At 42.7% G+C, this 21,187-nt stretch overlaps 1 protein-coding gene across 1 annotated transcript in view; it reads right to left on the bottom strand.

The window, feature by feature from the left end:
- PTPRR (protein tyrosine phosphatase receptor type R) overlaps positions 1-18,698 on the bottom strand; it is a 194,225-nt gene extending 175,527 nt beyond the window's left edge. Inside the window, exons 1-2 of the mRNA XM_077807741.1 lie at positions 18,563-18,698; positions 415-719 (exon numbers count right to left, since the gene is read on the bottom strand). Coding sequence (XP_077663867.1) covers positions 415-719; positions 18,563-18,698 — 441 coding nt within the window. The remainder of the gene's footprint in view (positions 1-414; positions 720-18,562) is intronic.
- Positions 18,699-21,187: the final 2,489 nt, after the last annotated feature.

Below are 21,187 nucleotides of genomic sequence, written 5' to 3'. Positions count from 1 at the left end.
GTTCTCCTTTCCCCAAGTGTATTTTTGGTTCCTCCACTCTTTTACCCATAGAACGTAACACAGGCATCTCAGAGTGGGAGCATTCCCCACAGCCTCCCTCTTCAACACAGCTCACCTTCTGAGCGCCTCCTAGCTTCCTGTTGTGACTTCTTATATCTTGCCAATTACATCATTAGCCCAGTAATTACCACTCTGGTGCTCATAATGCCCCAACACAAAGTGCTTAATTGATGCTGCAGCAAGGTCATTGATGACGGTGCTGCTGCTACCATTGTCACAGGGAGTTTTATTTGAAGGAGGAGGACAAAGTGAGGGCTGCAAGTGGCATAGCTCATGCAGTAGAAATATGAACTTTGGATACCTCAGATAAAAAAGCACATGAAGCAATATCAAGACCTAGAGAAAGGTACTTACCACAACAATCACATTGCTTGCTGGAATCGGAAGATTTTCCACTTCCGGCTCTTGACCAGTCATAGCTAATAGATTGAGGGATGGGTCATAAGCAGGTCTAGGGAAAGTTGACTTAACAATTATCGCAGGGTGCAGCTTGCTTATTTGTGCATAGGAAGAGGAATGGAAATTGTGTTTATAAATCTTCTGGCTGTTTGTATCCAAACTTTTCTCGACACTTTGGACATGGCGATAAATAAATACCGGTTTCCCACTCTTTCGCTGATGAATTGCCAAGAAGTGATCATTGTCTCCTGAAAAGCACCCTGTTGAAAGAAGAGAGAACATCAGTGACTTAAATGAAAATACAGTCTCATTCGGCCATTCAGATTTACAGAGCCATCTGCTGAACTGAGTTGCATAGATCCTAGGAGGAATTATTAAGGGAATATGGAATGATGCTTTTAAAGCCTGCTGCGCACATTTCAGCAATTGTAGGTGATAAACACTATTGCATTGACATAGATTCCATTCTTGATGTGGTGATCATGACAAATTTTCTTTTGCATGCTGGCAAATGGTTATGCTTACATTTTGAAGACTACACAGAGGAAGCAAACACAGGAGTAAATTCTATCTATCTTAGGTACTTATATGGCACCCATTACCACACTATTTGAGCACACTAAAGTCTTTAATTTATTTACTCTCACAATTCACCAAGGAGGTGGAGAAGTATATTATCCCATTTTCCAGATAAGGATAGCAGAGACTAAGTGACTTGCCCAAGGTCACACAGGAAGTTTGTGGCAGACCAGAGAACTGAACCCTGATATCCCAAATCCCAAGCTAATGCCTTAACCACTGGATCATCCTTCCTCTGCTGGAAGAAAGTAGGTTGCACAGGTGTAACCACATTACTACAATAGGATGTGTACCTAGTACCATGGAGAACTGATCCCTGATTGGGGCCTCTACACATAAGAAATTATGATGTGTTGTATTTCTATCAGCCTATCTTCCTTACATATATAATTCTAATCTCCTCTTCACAATATATTTGTTGTGGCTGCATTGAAGACAAACTCCCACTGTCCCCTCCCCACTTTGAAAATGATCACACAGTTTGTTCCTTGTATGTCACCTATACGTAAAGATAATGCTTTTGTACTTAATCAGAACAGCTCAGTCATCTTGTCTCATGGTAACTTATTTCTTGTGTGTAATAAACACAGATGCTGGTGGACAATTTAAAAACAACAAACTGGGATTCTCAAAGCAACATATAACAATGGTAGGGATATAGAAAAAGAGAGATATTCTTCAGACCAATGAATGATATAAGAAATGTCAAAGCTGGCAGGTCCTTTGTTTTGAATCGTGTGAAATCATACCATCACTGCTCTTCCAGCCTGTATCATGTTTGTGAGAAGATGGAGGTCACTAAAGATCCCATGGCACTTTTCTGAAGAGTTAAGATGTCAATCCCAGTGCCCTTCAGAGATTCCAGTTTAGGTAATTACATTCTGTTGACCTAATTTCCTCATGAAATTTCAATGAACCAGACTGCAAATCAAGAACAGTATCCTATCTGTCGTCTACTGTTACTGCTACCCAGAGATGGGTGAATTTCAATGGTGGGTTAAGCGATTCATGTATAAGCAGAAATATTATATGTACTCCAGGGGTATTCTGCACAAAAAATTAAAAATTCAGCACACAATATTTTTAAATTCTGCAAAATTCTGCAAATTTTATTTGTCAAAATAACACTACATAATCACGACAGTTTCAATTATTTTGATAATTTATTTCAAAATACCTGTCAGCAAGTATGTCTGTAACAATACAGACATACACAAAAATTCTCTCAGGAGTAGAGAGTTAAAGAAACCCCTATGATAACCTAGTTCCTGTTTCTGTGTCCCCCTCCCCCTGAGAGCACAGCCAGGGGGCCAGACACTCACACCACCTACTCCCCACAGCCCAGCCACACCCTCACCAGCTCAGACACTCACACCCCCTATCCCTACCCTCCAGAGCCCAGCTTCAGGCCCCCCAACCCAGACACTCACAGACCCTACCCTCCCAGAGCCCAGGGATCCAGAGGGAGAAACAGCCTGATGTTAGGTCCCAGGCTTGCACGGAGTTCCCTGCATGCCCCCGCCTCCTTACTTCAGGGTGTGTGGGAAACAGAAGCTGCTGGGAACCATCCAGTTCCCTCCCTGTCCTGCTCCTCCTGGCCTTGTCTTCTATTTGTGAGCTGAGCTCTGTGGGGATCCAGTGGCCTGTAGTGGTTGCTAACATCTCTGCAGCTCATTTCTCTGGGGGAAAAAAGGAAATTCTGTGTGCCCAACATTAATTTCTGCAAAATTCTGCATTGTGCAGTGGTGCAGAATTCCCCCAGGAGTATATATGGACTGAGACCAATGGGAAATTTTCCTGAATTAGGAATACAGACTTGTAAAGCACTTTAGGATCCTGAGGTACAAAACATGCTACATAAAATGTAAATTATTCTTTTGAATAGACAAACACACAAGAAATCATTCCCCAACCCACCACAGAACCTAGCATCTTGAATGCTTGGCTTTCTTCTTGACAGCCTGTCATCCAGTAGAGAAGCTGGGATTGTATGGTGCAGTAGCCCTTGTTTTTGTGGGCAGATGGATTTGGAGCACAGGAAGAAAAGTCAGATACAGGGTGTACCTTTAAAACAGATGAATGTTGGGTTGTTAAACTTCCAGGAGTCCCATTAAGCTATTTTGGGTTTGATTCTACTGGTGGCACCCAATAGCTACCCTTACCAGCAAAAAGCCACCCATACCACCTGCTCAGCCAAGAGAGCTGGTGTAGTCCAGACAGCATATGGGCTGGCCAGCAAAATGAGAAAAGTTTAGCCTTTCTCACAAGCAAACCGAAAATGTTCAGTTGTGTCAATCAGTCACTGACCTGTGTTGGTGGCATTGGGGAAATACATCACTACGGTATATGTTCCTGGAGGCAATGCCTCAGCTGTCTGGCACAGAGTCAGTGTAGGCACACTGGTACGCTCGTTAGGAGCCTGCAGCGTGCACTCTCCTCTGCTATTCAGTGCAGAGTGCAAGACTATGGTCCTACACCTCACCTTCCCATTTGTAGTGTCTAGCATCCTGGGCACACCAGCAGGGAGCTACACAGATACGGGGGAGGGAATGGAAATGCCTTACAACTGCCACACCCTTGCACACCTGCACATGGACCAGCCACAAGCTGGCTTAATGTAAACAGCATTATTGAGTAATGACTTACTCCGCATATAAGTTTGCATTTCATGGCTTGAAAGGGGCACAGGGAAATCATGCAAGTCAGTTCTGCATGTAATTCACATGAAACTTGTGGTTTCCCACCACAACACTGAATTTTCCCCTCTGGTAAATAGAGGGAAAGGTAGGGGAACAGGATTATGTGAAAATGTACAACAGAAAGCTCCTGTCGCCTATGAATTCTTTTTTAAAAAGCCAATTTAAAGCAAGAGTGACCAAAGTCACTGCCATCTCATGGTTCTTATGTGTGTACAAGCTCAGTCTATATCCACAGCATGGGTCTTGAACCCCAGGCCAGAAGGTGCTTAGGATACAGTATGTGATAATCCACTACTCAGTCCCAGTTAACAGTTGCCAGAACTCAAACTCAACCGTGGCAGAAGACTCCAGTCCTGTGACCTGACAGGCCAAACTCCAGGAGTCTGGATTGATTCTCTGCCTCTATTTAAACCAAGCAGAGGAACAGGAAGTTGCCTGGGCAACTGGGTTTCCCCTGGCTTAGAACTGTATCCCCTGCACTTGCTCCCTGACTCTGACCTCTTGCTCCAGCATGGCACCTGACTCTCAGTCTGCCCTTTGCCTTTTTCCAGGTTCTGGTATCCTGACCCAGCCTGACCTCTGGCTCCTGACTCCTGCTCTGACCATTAAGTCAGACCACCCAAATCCTAATCATGAGAGTCTAATCCTGAATAGACAGGTTCACACATCACAGGAATCAGAGCTGGCACATGGATCTGTCCATATAACATATACATACACATATTGACACACAATAACTACATATGTAGTAGAGATACCATATGATAAATTGTAAAACCATGTAATAAATGAATGGGCCATGCACTTTTGACTGTCAGCTGCCCCCTGTTTACTAATCCGTCTCCGCAGGATGTATTTTACCATTCCAAATCCCTAAACAGCTTAAAACAGCAGCCATTTTATTTAAAACAACCTGTCAGGAAAATGTTTCATCCTTCTCTCCCCAAAAATCTAACCTTGCCCAGCTTTCAAGAAAGGCAAGATTTAGTTCAGAATCAGTAACAGCTTTAAGACTTAAAATGTCAAACTTTGAAGTCTGTTATCTTATATCCCCCAGGCCTGGAAACCAGAGCTTTTTACCACTGGAAAAGGGAGATTCCCAATGGGACCTCACACTCACTTCTAGCCCTGAAAGGACCCAAGATAATGGATTCTGGAAGTTTTGACATCTGTGAGTCTAGAAAAGCGATTCCCAGTCATTTTCAGAAGTATTTTAAAATTAGCTTTAATTGTTTCTCTTTCTGAGCCAAGAGAAGTTAGAATCATGGTAAAGTAGTTCTCTCAAACATTCCTAAGTTTCAGAGTAGCAGCCGTGTTAGTCTGTATTCGCAAACAGAAAAGGAGTACTTGTGGCACCTTAGAGACTAACCAATTTATTTGAGCATAAGCTTTCGTGAGCTACAGCTCACTTCATCGGATGCATAATGTGGAAAATAGTGAGGATGTTTTTATACACACAGACCATGAAAAAATAGGTGTTTATCACTACAAAAGTTTTTCTCTCCCCCCACCCCACTCTCCTGCTGGTACTAGCTTATCTAAAGCAATCACTCTCCTTACAATGTGTATGATAATCAAGGTGGGCCATATCCAGCACAAATCCAGGGTTTAACAAGAAAGTCTGAGGAACAGTGGGTGGTGGGGGGGAGTAATAAACAAGGGGAAATAGGTTACTTTTTATAATGACTCAACCACTCCCAGTCTCTATTCAAGCCTATGTTAATTGCATCCAATTTGCAAATTAATTCCAATTCAGCAGTCTCTTGCTGGAGTCTGTTTCTGAAGTTTTTCTGTTGTAATATCGCAACTCTCATGTCTGTAATCGCGTGAACAGAGAGATTGAAGTGTTCTCTGACTGGTTTATGAATGTTATAATTCTTGACATCTGATTTGTGTCCATTTATTCTTTTACGTAGAGACTGTCCAGTCTGACCAATGTACATGGCAAAGGGGCATTGCTGGCACATGATGGCATATATCACATTGGTAGATGTGCAGGTGAACAAGCCTCTGAAAGTGTGGCTGATGTTATTAGGCCCTGTGATGGTGTCCCCTGAATAGATATGTGGGCACAGTTGACAACGGGCTTTGTTGCAAGGATAGGTTCCTGGGTTAGTGGTTCTGTTGTGTGGTATGTGGTTGTTGGTGAGTATTTGCTTCAGGTTGGGGGGCTGTCTGTAGGCAAGGACTGGCCTGTCTTCCAAGATTAGTGAGAGTGATGGGTCGTCCTTCAGGATAGGTTGTAGATCCTTGATAATGCGTTGGAGGGGTTTTAGTTGGGGGCTGAAGGTGATGGCTAGTGGCGTTCTGTTATTTTCTTTGTTGGGCCTGTCCTGTAGTAGGTGACTTCTGGGTACTCTTCTGGCTCTGTCAATCTGTTTCCTCACTTCAGCAGGTGGGTACTGTAGTTGTAAGAATGCTTGATAGAGATCTTGTAGGTGTTTGTCTCTGTCTGAGGGGTTGGAGCAAACGCGGTTGTATCGTAGAGCTTGGCTGTAGACAATGGATCGTGTGGTGTGGTCAGGGTGAAAGCTGGAGGCATGTAGGTAGGAATAGCGGTCAGTAGATTTCCGATATAGGGTGGTGTTTATGTGACCATCACTTATTAGCACTGTAGTGTCCAGGAAGTGGATCTCTTGTGTGGTCTGGTCCAGGCTGAGGTTGATGGTGGGATGGAAATTGTTGAAATCATGGTGGAATTCCTCAAGGGCTTCTTTTCCATGGGTCAAGATGATGAAGATGTCATCAATATAGCGCAAGTAGAATGGGGCATTAGGGGACGAGAGCTTTATTTCAGAGTCTGCCACTTTCTGACTAACAAGCCAGAAGTTGGAGAAATGAGGACAGGAAGAAATTAATTTCAAAAGGAAAAAAAAACAGCAGAAATTGACTCTTGATTTATATATATTCTATATATTCAAAGGACATTTAAAACATTTTTCCAGGTAAATTACATGTGTTGCAATTTAACTTTAATTTCTTACTTTTATTCCCAGTAATGTGTGTGATTTTCAGAAAACAGATTAACTGAACCTTGTTACTTAAGAAATGGTGGGTCTCTGATCTTCACATTTCTTCCTAGTCTCTAACTCAATACTGTCAAATCTGAGTGCTTCCCCACTGAGTGCATTTGCCCTCCCATTCTGCAGCACTGGACTGGAGCCCTATCCACTATCACTAGATTCCAGCATCTCACACTGGAAATGTCCTCCCACTTATCTACTAGCTTTAACTCAACCACTTTATCAAGGGGCAGTGTTGGATTCTGCATGGAGTCTAATGTCAAAATCAGAATGCTGAGTGAAAGGATGGATAGTGTGGGCAGTGTCCTAAGTCATGAGATTTTCTAACTGATTTTCTGTTCAGTGAGACTAAATCAGGCCCTACACTAGCTTACTCCTGGGTGAATTCTGCACCAAAAAAATTGAAAATTTTGCACACAATATTTTAAAATTCTGCAAAATTCTGCACATTTTATTTGTCAAAATAACACTATATAATCATGCCAGTTTTAATTATTTTCGTAATTTATTTCAAAATACCTGTCAACAAGTATCTTTTGTAACAATGCAGACATACACGAAAATTCCCCCAGGAGTAGAGAATTAAAGAAACCCCTATGACAACCCAGTTCCTGCTTCTCTGCCCCCTCAGAGCCCAGCCGGGAGACCAGACACTCACACCCTCTCCCTCGCAGAACCATAGTCATGGAGCATCCCCCACCCACCCAGCCGACATACTCACACTCTCTACCCCCCAGAGCCCAGCTGTGGGCCCCGTCTGGGCCCAGGCACTCAGAGACCTTCTAGAGCCCAGGGATCCAGAGGGAGAAACAACCTGATGCTGGGGCCCAGACTTGCATGGAGTTTCCTGCATGTCCCTGCCTCCTTCCTTCAGGGAGGAAGCTGGGAACTGCAGCTGCTGGTTCCCTCCCTCTCCAGTATGCTCCCTCTCCCTCCAGCCTTGTCTTCTATTTATGAGCTGGGCTCTGCCAGGTCCAGCAGGCCCAAGTGGTGGCCAACATCTCTGCAGCCCATTTCTGTGGGGGGAAAAGGGAATTCTGCATGCCCAACATTAATTTCTGCAAAATTCTGCATTGCGCAGTTGGCACAGAATTCCCCCAGGAGTAACTGGCTTGAGAGAGAGAGAGAGAGAGAGAGAGAGGAGAAAAAGATGGAGCTGGTAAAAAATTTTCCATTGAAACTGTTATGACAGAAAACTGGGTTTTTAACTAAATTAAATGTTTCATGAAAGCGTCTGTTCTCTGCAGAAAATTTCAATTTTTTCATCAGAAACCAAGTGCTCCAAAGCAGAAATATTTAGATTTGGGTATCCGCTGTGGTGTCTCAGGGGACTTATAGTTCATCACACTCTCCGCTACGGGCCAGGCTTCTCAGTGGGATTACTTCTCCCATCATGCACAATGGTCAGGGACTCCCAGGATGGAACTACATCGCAACACCATATGGGGAGACTGTAGTGCATCGTGAGAGAATGCGGTCCAACCAGGGATCCCAGCCTACAAAGGAAAATGAGCGTCCCAAACGACGACTCCCATGGTGCACCATAGTAGCATTTGTGAATCAAAAAGTTCAGTTTTCAGAGATAATATTTTGGGTCTGGGATTTTTTGATGAAACATCAAAATTATTCACAGGGATGAAAAAGCCCATTTTCTGAAGGGCTTGAATAAAGGCCCTGATTTTTCACTACATCTGAGCTACATCCACAGGGAGCCAATTGCAGCTCCCTGACCTTTGGCTAACCAGCTGTGACAGAAGCTAGAACAGTGGACTGGAGTATCTGGCCCAAGTCAATTTTTCCCCATTGCCTTCTCTCCAAAGATGAAACCATCCCATTTTCTTTAGGAATCATGGCCAATTTCTACCCCAGACTAGTGATTTCTGAAGTTGTCATTTCAGGGCCCATTATTGGTCTTATTTATGGAGTAAGGTACTACTCAGCTTGAATACAAATGGCAGAATGTGGCCCTTAACTGCCACTGACGTCAATGACCCACAGAAAGTACACATTTTGGTAATATCATTGGTGGCTTATTGGGCTCATTATAACTACTGGAGGAGCAGAAAACACAGTTGTAGAGGCAAGGTATTCTTGCAGGAAACAGCAATGTAGAGAAAGAAAAAGGCAAAAAATAATTAGAGCTGGTCAGCTTAGAAAACAGATGACTAACGGGGAAATGATAGAGGTCTATCAAACCATGAATGGTGTGTAAAAAGTTAACAGAGACGTGTTATTTACCCTTTCTCACAATACAAAAACCAGGGGCCATCCAATGAAATTAATAGGCAGCTGGTTTTATACAAACAAGATAAAGTACTTTTTCACACAATGAACAACTAACCTGTGGATTCATTGCTGTGGATGGTTGTGAAGGCCAAAAGTATAAATGTGTTCAAAAAAGAACTGGATAAGTTCATGCAGGATAGGTCCATCAATGGCTATTGGCCAAAATTGTCAGGGATGCAACCACATGCTTGGGGTGACCTTAAACCTCTGACTTCCAGAAATATAAGGAGTGGAAATCAGGGATGGATCACTCAATTAAAAACCCTGTTCTGTACATTCCCCTTGAAGCTCTGGTACGGGTCACTGTCAGAGACAGGATACTGGGCAAGATGGACCATGATCTGACCTAGTATGGCAGCTCTTATATTCTTATGTTCATCGGTCACTTCTCTATTGCTTCTGCTCAGAATGTTGAAAAAGTAATTTCTGCAGATTCAGGTGTGCTCAGCCAGGGCAAGGTTTTTCTCCTGTCCTAATGCTCCATAAGCAAAGGTATATTTTTCAGAAGCAGTCTGTATCTTCTAGCATGAGAATCCTTCCTGGAAGAGTATGACCAAGACCAAACAAACTGTTCCCCCTTCCTTTCAGGGCCCCCCTCCTGCTCTGCCAATCAGACTCACTAACAATGCTTCTTTCTGCTTCTTTGATTATTGTTAGTGTAAGCCTACAGTGACATCAAATATTGACTGATTCAGCACCCTTTTCTTCCCATTGAGCAGTTCTTACTCGTACCAGATTGCAGTATTGAGCCCATACTTCCTGTGATGTAGTCAGAAGTTAGGTACAGTGAAATTCCATGAAAAATTTGTTTGGGAAATACGAAAATTGCCTTATTACTTAGATCATGAGCTCTTTGGGGCACAAATAATCTTTTTTGTTCTATGTTTGTATGGCGCCTAGCACAATGGGGTTCTTGTCCATGACTAAGGCTCCTAGGTGCTATGGCATTATAAATATTATTATTAATAATTACAAAAAACAGAGAAATTAAAAATGATCTCTTAAAGTGATCTCTCTCTGCTTTTAGCAATACGTAAGGGAAGAAAGTATGACAGATTTGATCATGCTACTTAGGTGCAGTCCAAAGTAAAGGGGAGCATGGAGCTGCACTGCCCCTTGAGGAGCACTGCAAAGCAACCAGGAGGTAGAGTGCCAAGCTGAACTCCTCCAGCACACATGGAGAGCATGCCTGCTATTACAACCTTTTAGTACATATAGGCCTATTCTTCCCACTCCACTGGTCCCACCTTCACCCTTCATGGGCAGATTATTCCTTAACTGCCTACTGCAAAGCTTCTTGCATCTTTCTCTGAAGCCAGCAGGTACTCATCACAGTCAGTAACAGGTTACTGCAGTATTTCTCAGCCCAGGAGAGCATTGGAGGAAGATTTTAGATGCGTCGCGAGGTGCTAGACAAAATACACTTCTTCTAATCCAATGCGCAGTTGGGGTTCCAGGGAGCAAGCCCACCCTGTACTCATCCCACACAGGTGGCTCTTTTCCTGCACAGCTGGGCCTGGGCCACAACATTCAGGATGTTGTGACCTGATGCATGGGTTGCAATGCCACTTGCTCAAATTTTGACTGATGGTCCCTTCGTCATGATGGAGGGGTGGCCTGGCCAAACCTGACTGGCACTGCAATCAGATATGCCAAGTCACAATGTTCAGAGCTAGGAGCCAGGCCCAGCCCTGGAGGACAGGAGCTTCCTCTGCATGGTGATTGTGGGGTGGGCTCGCTCTCCAAACACCCCTAGACGCCGGGGGGCCTCCTCTCCACAGAAGGCTCAGATTAGGGTTGTGGTGAGGGTGTATAGATGTAAGAGTCGGTCGTAAAAAAACCCACAACAGACTAAATGCAGTCGGTGGTTCGCTTTAGTAAAAAGTTTGGGAACCACTGGGTTACAGAACTAGATGGATTTTGGTCTGCTCCCATATGATCATTCCTATAAGCGTAGGTGGGCTGAGGTCATAGCCTGCTTCCTCCCTGCTCCCTTTGGACAAAACAATTCCTGCATTCCACTGAGAATGGGGAATGCAATTCTGACCAGTCCTTACAGTTTGCACCTCTCTGTGTACCTCCATAAAGTGGAGAATATGGCCTATAGTGAGGGAATATTACCTTCAAGTCTCTTTTAAAATATTTATATTGTGATAAGAGTTTATTGGTCTTGGTCCAGTTCCCAGGAGTCCAAATTACAAATATCTAATGCTACATTTGTCATTGACAGCTTTGCTGGTAATTGCTAGAGAAAGGCCAAGAGCTGAACAGGAGAAGGAGACTGCACTACACTCTCACCCTGAGAGGGAGTCCTTTCAGGTCAAGGTTGAGGCATATTGAGGAAACTTGCTCTACCACTGGTACTTCAACAATCAAAACAATTTGCATTTTCAGACCTAGGTAGTAGCCACATATCACCTTGATCGATTGGTCCTTCAGCCCTCATATGGATTGCGCCAATCACAACATGTCTTCCATTCTTCTCTTATCCTGGCCTTCTTTCTCCACGTGCAGCCATGCCGCACAAGGCATAGCTCTATATATTAATCAATAACTCAAGAAGCATTTTGGCTCTGGATTACTCCTTCCTCTCAGAAAACCAAGCAAATCACTGATATTTTAAAGCTTAAGAAAAATAACAACTACAAGTAATGTGAGTTCTAAATACAAATACCAGATTCATCTCTCCATGTTTCATTTGTTCTACTCAAAAACATTTTAACACTTCAGGAGTACTCAACATTTCTGGTAGAAAAATGTTTTATATAATCATGAAAGACCAGAGGAAAACAAAAACTGTCTGGAGACAAAATGCTTCGCATTTGTAATGTCTACTTAACAGTATGCCTTAAATGGCAGCAAAACAGCATGTCAATCGAGTCAGACTAAAATCTCATTAGTGTAGGTTATGTAGCTCAAGTTGCACACACACTAATGTTTATCTCTAGCAACTAAAATCAAGAATTATTACCAATAAATCCAGATAGATTTTTAAAACAATGACACAAATGTATGGATTTGCAGTTAATCAAATGAATAGAACATGCTTTGCAAAAGGTATTTTCTTAAGTTAATTAGACTGCTTTAAAAGAACAAAAATCTGGATGCTGCTTTATTAGTCTGTGGATGAGGCAGTGTGTAAGAAACTCCAGGACTGGCAAAAAAACAACTTCATCTGAAAAATATTTCACTACACATAACATTTTCCGGGGTATAGGCGTTGTAATTAAACATCATACAAATGCACAGCAAAGCAGAACACAAAGTAGTCAGAATGCAGCCAATATATGATTAAGTGCACCAGTAGTATTTTGAAAGTGAGGCTTTGCATCTCATCATCTTCTACATTACGGGTATGTTGCCTGATATATTGAAAATGGAACCTGTTACTATGGCCCATTGACTTCAGTAGGTCGACTCATGTGAGTTAAGAGATGAAGCACTGGTCCCTAAGGCACTTGTTATTCTGACATATTCAGACACATAGTATTGATGCATTGATATTGTGTCATAATTGCCTATTTTTCAGAAGGTGCCACATCAATTTGCCATATTTGGCATTATTGTAGTTTTCCAAGTGAAGACTGAGTTAAATTCTGTTCTGTGTTACAAAGAGGTAAATCCATAGTAACTCCAGTGAAATCAGTATTTGCTGTAATGGAAAGCAGAATTTGAGCCTATGGAGTTCTGGTGCAGCTAATGTGGCTCAGAGAAATCAGTGCTTTTCATGAGTTCCTAGCCTACATAACTGGCTGGCCTTACCAAGTATTTGATTCAGAACTGTATTGGAAACCCGACAGGACAGCTACATTGGTCCACAGTATAAACTTCCTTCAAAAAAGATGGACATTGGCCCCTTGCCACAGCATTTAAGCAGGATTGTCTTTGATGCCACAATACTTCCAGCAACCATCAACTTTGTGAGTGACAAGTATACTCAGCGCTAGATTGTGGCATTCATGCCATGACCCTGAGAGGAAGTCAATGTGGGCTACCCTGCCCAGGAGCAACAATGGGAGACTGGGCGTGTCTGAGGCACAATCTTTCTGGGGGCATCTCTGTGCACATCAGGGCTAAGCCCCTTTATCCCCAACCATTAGGCTGGCACAGATTGCTCCCCACTTCTATGCACCAGAGCAACTCCATGTCACCACCTCTTCCCCATCCCTGGTTTTAATATCGCACTCCCTGAGTGCAGAGTCTCTATTTTCCCCTAAGCATGAGACTGTTACTGTAGAAAGGGCTTTTAAAGCCTGGCAAGTGAAAGCATGATGTAGAGGGATGGGGGAGGGCTTCTTGCATGTCCTTCTATCGTGGCACACCCACACAAATCTGCTCACAATCTGGTTTTCAGTGAATTCTTAAATTGGCTGGCTCTGATCTTATATCTAGAGTAAGCCTATAATTATCATTTTTACATTCCAATTTCCTTCCTCAAATCATGTTCCCAGACTCGAGAGAGTGAGTTATAACATTTACTCATTTCATCTTGAAAAGAACATTCTAATTTATCAGATATTTTAATTTGACAGTTCTAACTTGAATCTCAAAAAAATCTATTGACCACAACTCCCACTGGAACTACAGTGATTTGCACCAGTGGAAGGTCCCCATGTTGTCTCTGGTGTATTTGCAGTTCCACCAGCTCAACGTGACACACACTTTCCTTTGCAGGAGACATGGAGTATGGACAGTTAGCAGGAACTGGTTTTCCAAATTTAACATTAAACATTATGTGTTCTCAATATGACATGTGGTGTTATGAAGGCATTCCAAAGGAGAATACACCTCAATATTTTTGACTGGATATGCTACACAGAAACTTCCATTTTGAAAGACACTTTCCATTACAAACTAGCAGGGAGGAGCAGATGCTCATTCCAAGTCTATTTTCATATGCATTGCACACAATCTAGCACACTTTGTTTAAGTTTCTCCGCACCTGCAAAATTCCACTGTGATTTTCATGTTACTTTGCAGTAACAACTGTTTGGATCAGGCCTGAGCAGTATCTCAAGTGGATACATGCCAGTCTTTTCTACTAGAGTTTCAGATGATCTTTTGGAGGCACCGGGATCTCTTTTGGCAAAAGACTGAGTAGGACCTTTGTCTTTCCTGGTTGCTGAAGTACTGGTCCCATGTTTTATATTATCAATGTGTTCCTTCATGGGAGGGAATAATAACAGTGGCCCTGAAGAAAGATGCTGTGAGACCTTTGCTCAAGAAACCATGTCTTAATGATGACAATTCTACCAAGTCTTACTTACAATTGTTTGGCTCCATGGGCCTCCATTTGTTAACCTCTAGGACTTTCTGCAAAAATCACTTTCTCTCTCAATATTTTGATAAAAGACATATGGATGGTTGATATGGAGGTTATTATTTGAGTAGGTTTTATTCCAGTCTAGATGGTTTTGCTTGGGCCATTTACAGTGACTGTATATTTTATTCTTTGTTTGTATATTTTAAGCCTGTTCATGGAATTCATGAAAAGACAATGAAGTTAAATAGTTAATTAGTTCAGTAACCTAGGTAACACCAATGGTTCACTAGCATAGATGCTGGAACTAGGACTGCTGGGGGTGCTCCCTCACCCCCTGGCTTGAAGTGGTTTCCATCATATACAGGGTTTACAGTTTGATTCAGTGGCGTTCAGCACCACCACTATAAAATTGGTCCAGAACCACTGTTCACTAGTTCTAATTATAAGCTTATTTTGGTGCATCATTACGTGTTCTCACTACCACCTAACATTATTTCACCAAAATAACAATTGTTTCTGGTAGTCTCGAGAGATACTAACTTTTTGTTGCAAAAATGTGCACTATATCATACCTACTAGCAAATAACCTATGCCATTACTCTATCTTGCCCTTTTCTTCAAAACATAATAGCAGCTAAAGGTTCATAGTGATTTGTAATCACTTAGTACAAATGTAGGCCCTACTCCAGCTCTGACAGCTCTGTGCAAGCAGATTTCTGCTCTTGCACATTGCCCAATGCAACTCTGGGTCCATAAAGGCCCTAATTCTACATTGACTTCAGTGGAAATTGCAGAGGTGTATCTGAGAGCATAACTAGATTTGATTTGCTTTCTACACAGCTGTAATGTTTTATTGACAACAACATCTAAACTGAATTAAATTGATCTTTTAAAAAAAAACAAATATGGAAATTTGAGATTCTTTTACGGTGAAAAAATGTCAGCTTCTTTGCAAATACATATCCTGATATTGGAGCACAATGGTAATGGAACAGCCTTTCCATGGCAAACTCATTTCTCCAATATGCAGTATAATACCTTTCAGTTACAAAGAATTGCTTTAAACCCATTACAGAATCAATACCTCCTTGTTGTAGTAATATCTCAATTAAATACAAAATCATATTTTTTCTAAAACCTATTAACATCAACTGATATTAGGGAAGATATTGTTAGTGCATCTGCCGATGGATATCTTAGCATCCTCCTACACAGAAGTTGGCTTCGTGTATTTTGAATTTTGGAACAAAGCCATATATGAAAAGCCAAGTAGTTTCAACCACAGAGCAAAACAAAATGACAAACACCACATAACTTCTGACCAATCAGTAATGGTAAGTGAAATACATTTTTATGTTACCAGATGAACTCTTATCACTAAATCACCATTCATAAGTCACAACTGTAGACTGTGCTCCATAGAAAGCTCCAGAATGAACCAAATGACTAATTCATCTTTCACTTCAAGTGAAAGTGACAGAGCTCTTAACTGCTTAAGGTTAAGTTTACTATGATAGTAAAAGTCAGGAAGCTCAGTAGTGTAGTGTCTTGAATGACACAAGACTAGTAACAGAAAACTCCATGCAGCCCTGGCTGGAGCAGGCACAGCTCTCATCTTTGATGGGAGCTATACACATTATAAGACTGAATGGGTCACTTTTTGGATTTTAATACTCATTTTTCTAAAGTGATTATTCACCAGAATTGCATGGGAAACAAGATAGCAATGTATGGGTCTGTGTTGTTTTCTCCATTTTTGTGATTATTGAAGATTTTTAGATTAAAGGCTAACTTTCATATACAAACATTCCAATTAACTTAATAAAACAAGTTAAACATACCAAGGCAATTGTACATTTTAGTTAAACCAGTTTCCATTAGTATGATGGAAAGACTAAGGTAGTCTGTGCAATTTAGAATTAATAGTGGATAAATGAAGATTTAGAAGGCATGTTATGACAAATAACAGTTGTAAACTAATTTTACACAAATGATCATTTTAATATATATTTTTGTAAAAGAACAACCTAAAAGCATCTTAAGGATCTTCACAAAATGGATTTCAAAATGCTCCTTATCCTTTAGTCTGTAATCTTTGTCACACACATTGTGTAAAGTAGCAATACATGACTCTCCTAAGCAACCATAAATACAAAGGAATAAGACATGGTTGAAATCTTGTCGAAGATAGTCTGATTTGCCTTAAGAGTGAAGTACTAATAACTGATGGTAACAATTTCTTGTGACTAGATTAAACAAGATGATGCCATGCCCATTTATCTAGCATATTAAATAATGTATACACTATTATCATAACCTGATAACCATGAATTATTTATTACCAAGTTACATTTCTAGTGGTATTACTTAACCCTGATATGCTTCTAAAACCTTTCATCCCATAATAAAACAGTTCAAGTTAATGGAATACTGAAACACTCTCCAAAAAGATGGTTTGTGGCAGCAAAAGACTGTATATGTATTCACATATTCATAGAGTCATTCATAGATTGCCAGGCCAGAAGGGACCATTGTGATCATCTAGTCTGACCTTCTGTATGACACAAGCCATAGAACTTCCCCAAAATAATTCCTAGAACAGATCTTTTAGAAAAAACATCCAATTGATTTAAAAATTGTCAATGATGGAGAAATCACCACAACCCTTGGTAAACTGTCCCCTTGGTTAATTACTCTCACTGTTAAAAATGTATGCCTTATTTGCAGACAGAATTTGTCTAGCTTCAACTTTCAGCCATTGTATTTTGTTATACCTTTCTATACATATACAAAGGGAGGCTGTAATGGACTTATGTTAAGTTATAAGTAGGGTGCAACAGCCATTTTCTATGTCAGAAGTAGAGATACAGCAGTACTCTCTGCAAACACAGAGACACTTCAGTGATATTAATTACGAACTACATTTAATTACACCTTCAGCACCAATTTACTTTCCTTCTAAAAGAGTGAGAATGTAGGTTAACATGATGGGAAGTGGGGGAAAGGACTCAGGAGAAAGGGCAGTTTTTACACCGATTAAGCCATATCCTTCTTTTACTGAAGAAATACAGCAAATGATTATCAAAGTGAAACTGACGCTTGAACTGAAAAGCTCTATGTAATATAGTTCTTCGTTAACCACATTTCTGAATGATGCCCACATTTTGCTAGCTAAGCAGTGAGAGGATTTACTAACACAGCTACAGGACTACTGTACAAATGACTGCTGTCGCAGCTGAAATTTTGCAGTCTAAAATCCTGTTTCGACGCTTGAATTCAAGTGTCAAATTTAAAAGATGCTAAATGTTTTTTTTTGTTTTTTTTTTTAAAAACTTGCATCATTCTAAAATATTTAGAAACCTGCGTGGCTCGTGCTCCAAATCCCAGGGCAATAGTGACCGAGAAAAACAGGCAGTATCCGTACGCGTTAGAGTGCCTGAAGTGGCAACAGCTGAGGGCTTGCACGCGGTGCCACTTAGCCGTGCTTTTGTTTTTAATTATTAGCAACCCTGTTGAGGATACCGACTGCTACAGCGACCGAATCACCTCAAGTGACATCTGGCCTCTTAACAACGCTCCCGCTTTGCCGTTGTGTTTATGCCGGTGGTGGCTGACCATGGTGCTGAAAGACACACACGGTGCTGAAACACTCCCGCCCCCTCCCTGGCTCCCAGACCTGCGCTGCTCTATTGGCGGAGGGCACTTCATGGACAAGGGAACTGGCCAAGGAGGCCGCGGAATCTCCCCGGCTACCTGCTCGGAGCCATTAGTTCGGCCCGTGGCATCCCCCTCAAAGGCGTCGGTGGAGCTTCCACTTGAGCCCTCCCCAGCCCCAAAGAGGGAAGACGCCGTAGCTAATGATTGCAGGCGCTAGATTAACCATTGCTCCTGCCCCTCCCTCCCCCCCCACGTGCTTGAGTGTGTGCAAAGCTACAGCCGTGTTAATGCTGGGGGGGGGGGGGGCGGTGGAAGAAACTCCCCGTGTAGACTAACGCAAGCACCGCTGTTACCCGCAGCAAGGCTCTGACACTGCCGAGCCGCTACCTGTGGGATGGGGGCATTTCGCCCCGGCCCTTGCCATTGCCCGGCAACAGCAGGCGCTGGAGCAGCTCCAGGAGCGGGCGCTGGTCGGGAACACGCAGGTCTCCCCTCGCTCAGATGACGGGGGCGCTCCCCAGAGCTCCGTCCCCTGGGCAGCGCGGCCGCACTTGCCGCGCCTGCCCCCAGCAACAACCCCCAGCGTGGCCGCTTACCTGCCGCCTGGAGCTGGAGCAGCAGGCACGCGACGGGGAAGCAGGCGCCTGTCCCCCGCATGGTGCTGGCCGGGGACTGGGGCAGCCGCGATCCGCCGGCCGTGTCAGATTCTCCGCCCCATCGGGGTTTGAGCATGCCTGGGAGCTGAGCGGAGCATGCGCACGCGGGGGCGGCTGCCCTCACCTGCCCCTGGAATCGGCTCCCGAGGAGCAACAGCGGCGGGGGCTAGAAACAGCGCGAGGGGCGCGAACGCTGGGGGGGGCGGGGGAGCGACCTGGGGAGGGGGACAGAGGAGCAAAAGCAGGGGAGCGAGAGGAGGATGGGGAGCAAAAAAAAAAAAAAAGGGGGGGGGGAGATGAGGGGAGTGAAGGGGAGCATAAGCAGACAGTGAAGTGGGCAATGGATGGGCTCCGGGGAGGTCTCCTCTCCCAGAGTGGGAGAGGCAATTGTCCATAAGGGGAGGGTGCAAAAGTGAAGAGATGAAGGAAGAAGGGGAGAGCCCTTAAAATCCCGCCCATCTAGCACAGGTAGAGGAAAGAGCGAGAGGAGAAAATGGGGGCATTTTTGTCTTCGTTTCAAAATCCAACAGCATTGAGGATCCCCCCACCCGCAGCTAAGCTGCAGCGTTTGCTTCGAAATCTGCAGAGATGTTCAAGTCTACCCAGTACTAAAGCGCTCAGATAGACGTGTTTGCTGCTTCACATGACTTAGCATGTCCGCAGGGTCTTCGAACTAGGTGTATTTTATGAATACAGTTACATCGACTCCCACCCCCCTTGCAAATGATATAAAACCCCGCCAAAAATAAACAGTTGAAAGTGTGTGACAGAGAGCATGACTGACAGGAAATAAAACAATGTTTGTCTGGGATCCGGTCAGCTCAGTGTACTGCTTCAAACATGTTCACATTGTTAACGGAGCCTATTAAGATACATTTCTTTTCGTGGCCATCCCAACCTGCCAATCCTGATATCAGATCTTCCCAGAAGAAGCCATAGAATTTGATTCCATGAAAAAAGGTTAATTTTCAAAGGGTGATAGGACACCCAAGATAAAACAGACCCATAGCAAAATCCCATTTAAAAGTTCAGTTTAAATTATCAGAAAACAAAACAAACAAACAAAAAAGCCCAAGCATTTAGAGACTGTGAGATCCTTGACCTAGAAAGACAGTCCAGGCCAAGATGATGAATGGAAAAGAATTTTAACCACAGATGAGAGCATCACACTTCTGGCTAGGACAAGGAATATTTACATGGTTTCTTGGACTAGATTCAGTAGCCTATAGAAACACTGTGTGGGAATAATGAGAGAGAACTTGTATAGAAGAAAATAAGTAGGTGAATGTACATGTGGCAGCAAAGGATCGTTTGAGATGCTAGGAGAGTTGAATGAGAATTGAAGAAATAACTATATCTCTGGGATGGGATTGGTTTTGGTTATTTTTTAAAAAAATGTGGCATAGAAAGGCAACCATTCTAGGGAAGGGGACATGGATTAATTTATGTCCCAGAGATTGCACCTAGGCAAATATATTGCCTCTCTCAGAACACAACAGCTACCACAGTAGTATGACTCCATAGCTGGGGGCTGAATAATAACTGCAAATGCATCATACAACTGAGTAAGGCAATAAAGGATCACAACATTTCTAAGTTACTTCTAAGATTCTTCAATGTATATTTGACAGGACCCTCTAAGATAGGAGTGGGTGGAAACAATACTTACTCAGTGACTTCTGCTGTGCCTGAGAGCCTCTGAAATGCTGCAATGTTAAGAGACATGCAAAGACTCCAACAGAATGGGAGAGAGACAGAATGTAACATTCTTTTATTCTCTGAATTACTCACCTGTGTCTATGTATATGTGCTGATATTACTAGGCTGTTACCCAAATTTACACAAGATGTGATTTTATGCTATAACATTTTACGTGATTTTCTTTACTTTTTCAAATGAACTTTGCTATGCACTGTTTGGAAGTAATTCACTCCAATCTGACAAGGGAAGGAAAGGAGAATGAAATGCATAATGTGGTACCTGACTCAGAGCACTCTGTCACAGGAATAAAGCATGATGACTGAGTTCAGAACGGTGCAGGGAGAAAGCCATGAGCTCCATTCAGGTAACTACAAAGGGTGAGGGGATGGAGAGCAAACAAATGGGTTTAACTTTATTCAGTTGCTCTTCTTTCAGGAGCTGAGTTCATTCATGCATTGGGATAGCTTAGCATTTGATATGAAGGAATATAACTGAACATCATTTGCTTAACACTGCAATTTAAATCTATGGCATCTTATGATCTTCCCAGGAGCTTGCCATAAGTGTTGAAGAGAAGGAAGGAGAAATGGAGCCTTGGAGCCTGAGGCAGAATTGGGAGTATTGAGAGTATTTCTTGAATACTAGATCAGAACTGTGCATTTTAAGGTGGCTAATAAACAGCCCTTTGGAGGAAAGCACTGACAAATCAGTGTTAATAGAGGGGCCAAGTATTTTTATCTTTCACCATCCAAGATGGGCATGGGTCAGACTCCCAGGTAGTGGCTTAGATTTTCTTCAGTCTATCTACCATTTCATCATCTAGATTAGAGGTTCTCAAACTGTGGTCTGCAGACCACCGGTGGT

This window comes from Eretmochelys imbricata, chromosome 1, assembly GCF_965152235.1.
Source record: "Eretmochelys imbricata isolate rEreImb1 chromosome 1, rEreImb1.hap1, whole genome shotgun sequence".
Lineage (NCBI taxonomy): Eukaryota > Metazoa > Chordata > Testudines > Cheloniidae > Eretmochelys > Eretmochelys imbricata.
This window is presented reverse-complemented; position numbering and strand designations above follow the sequence as displayed.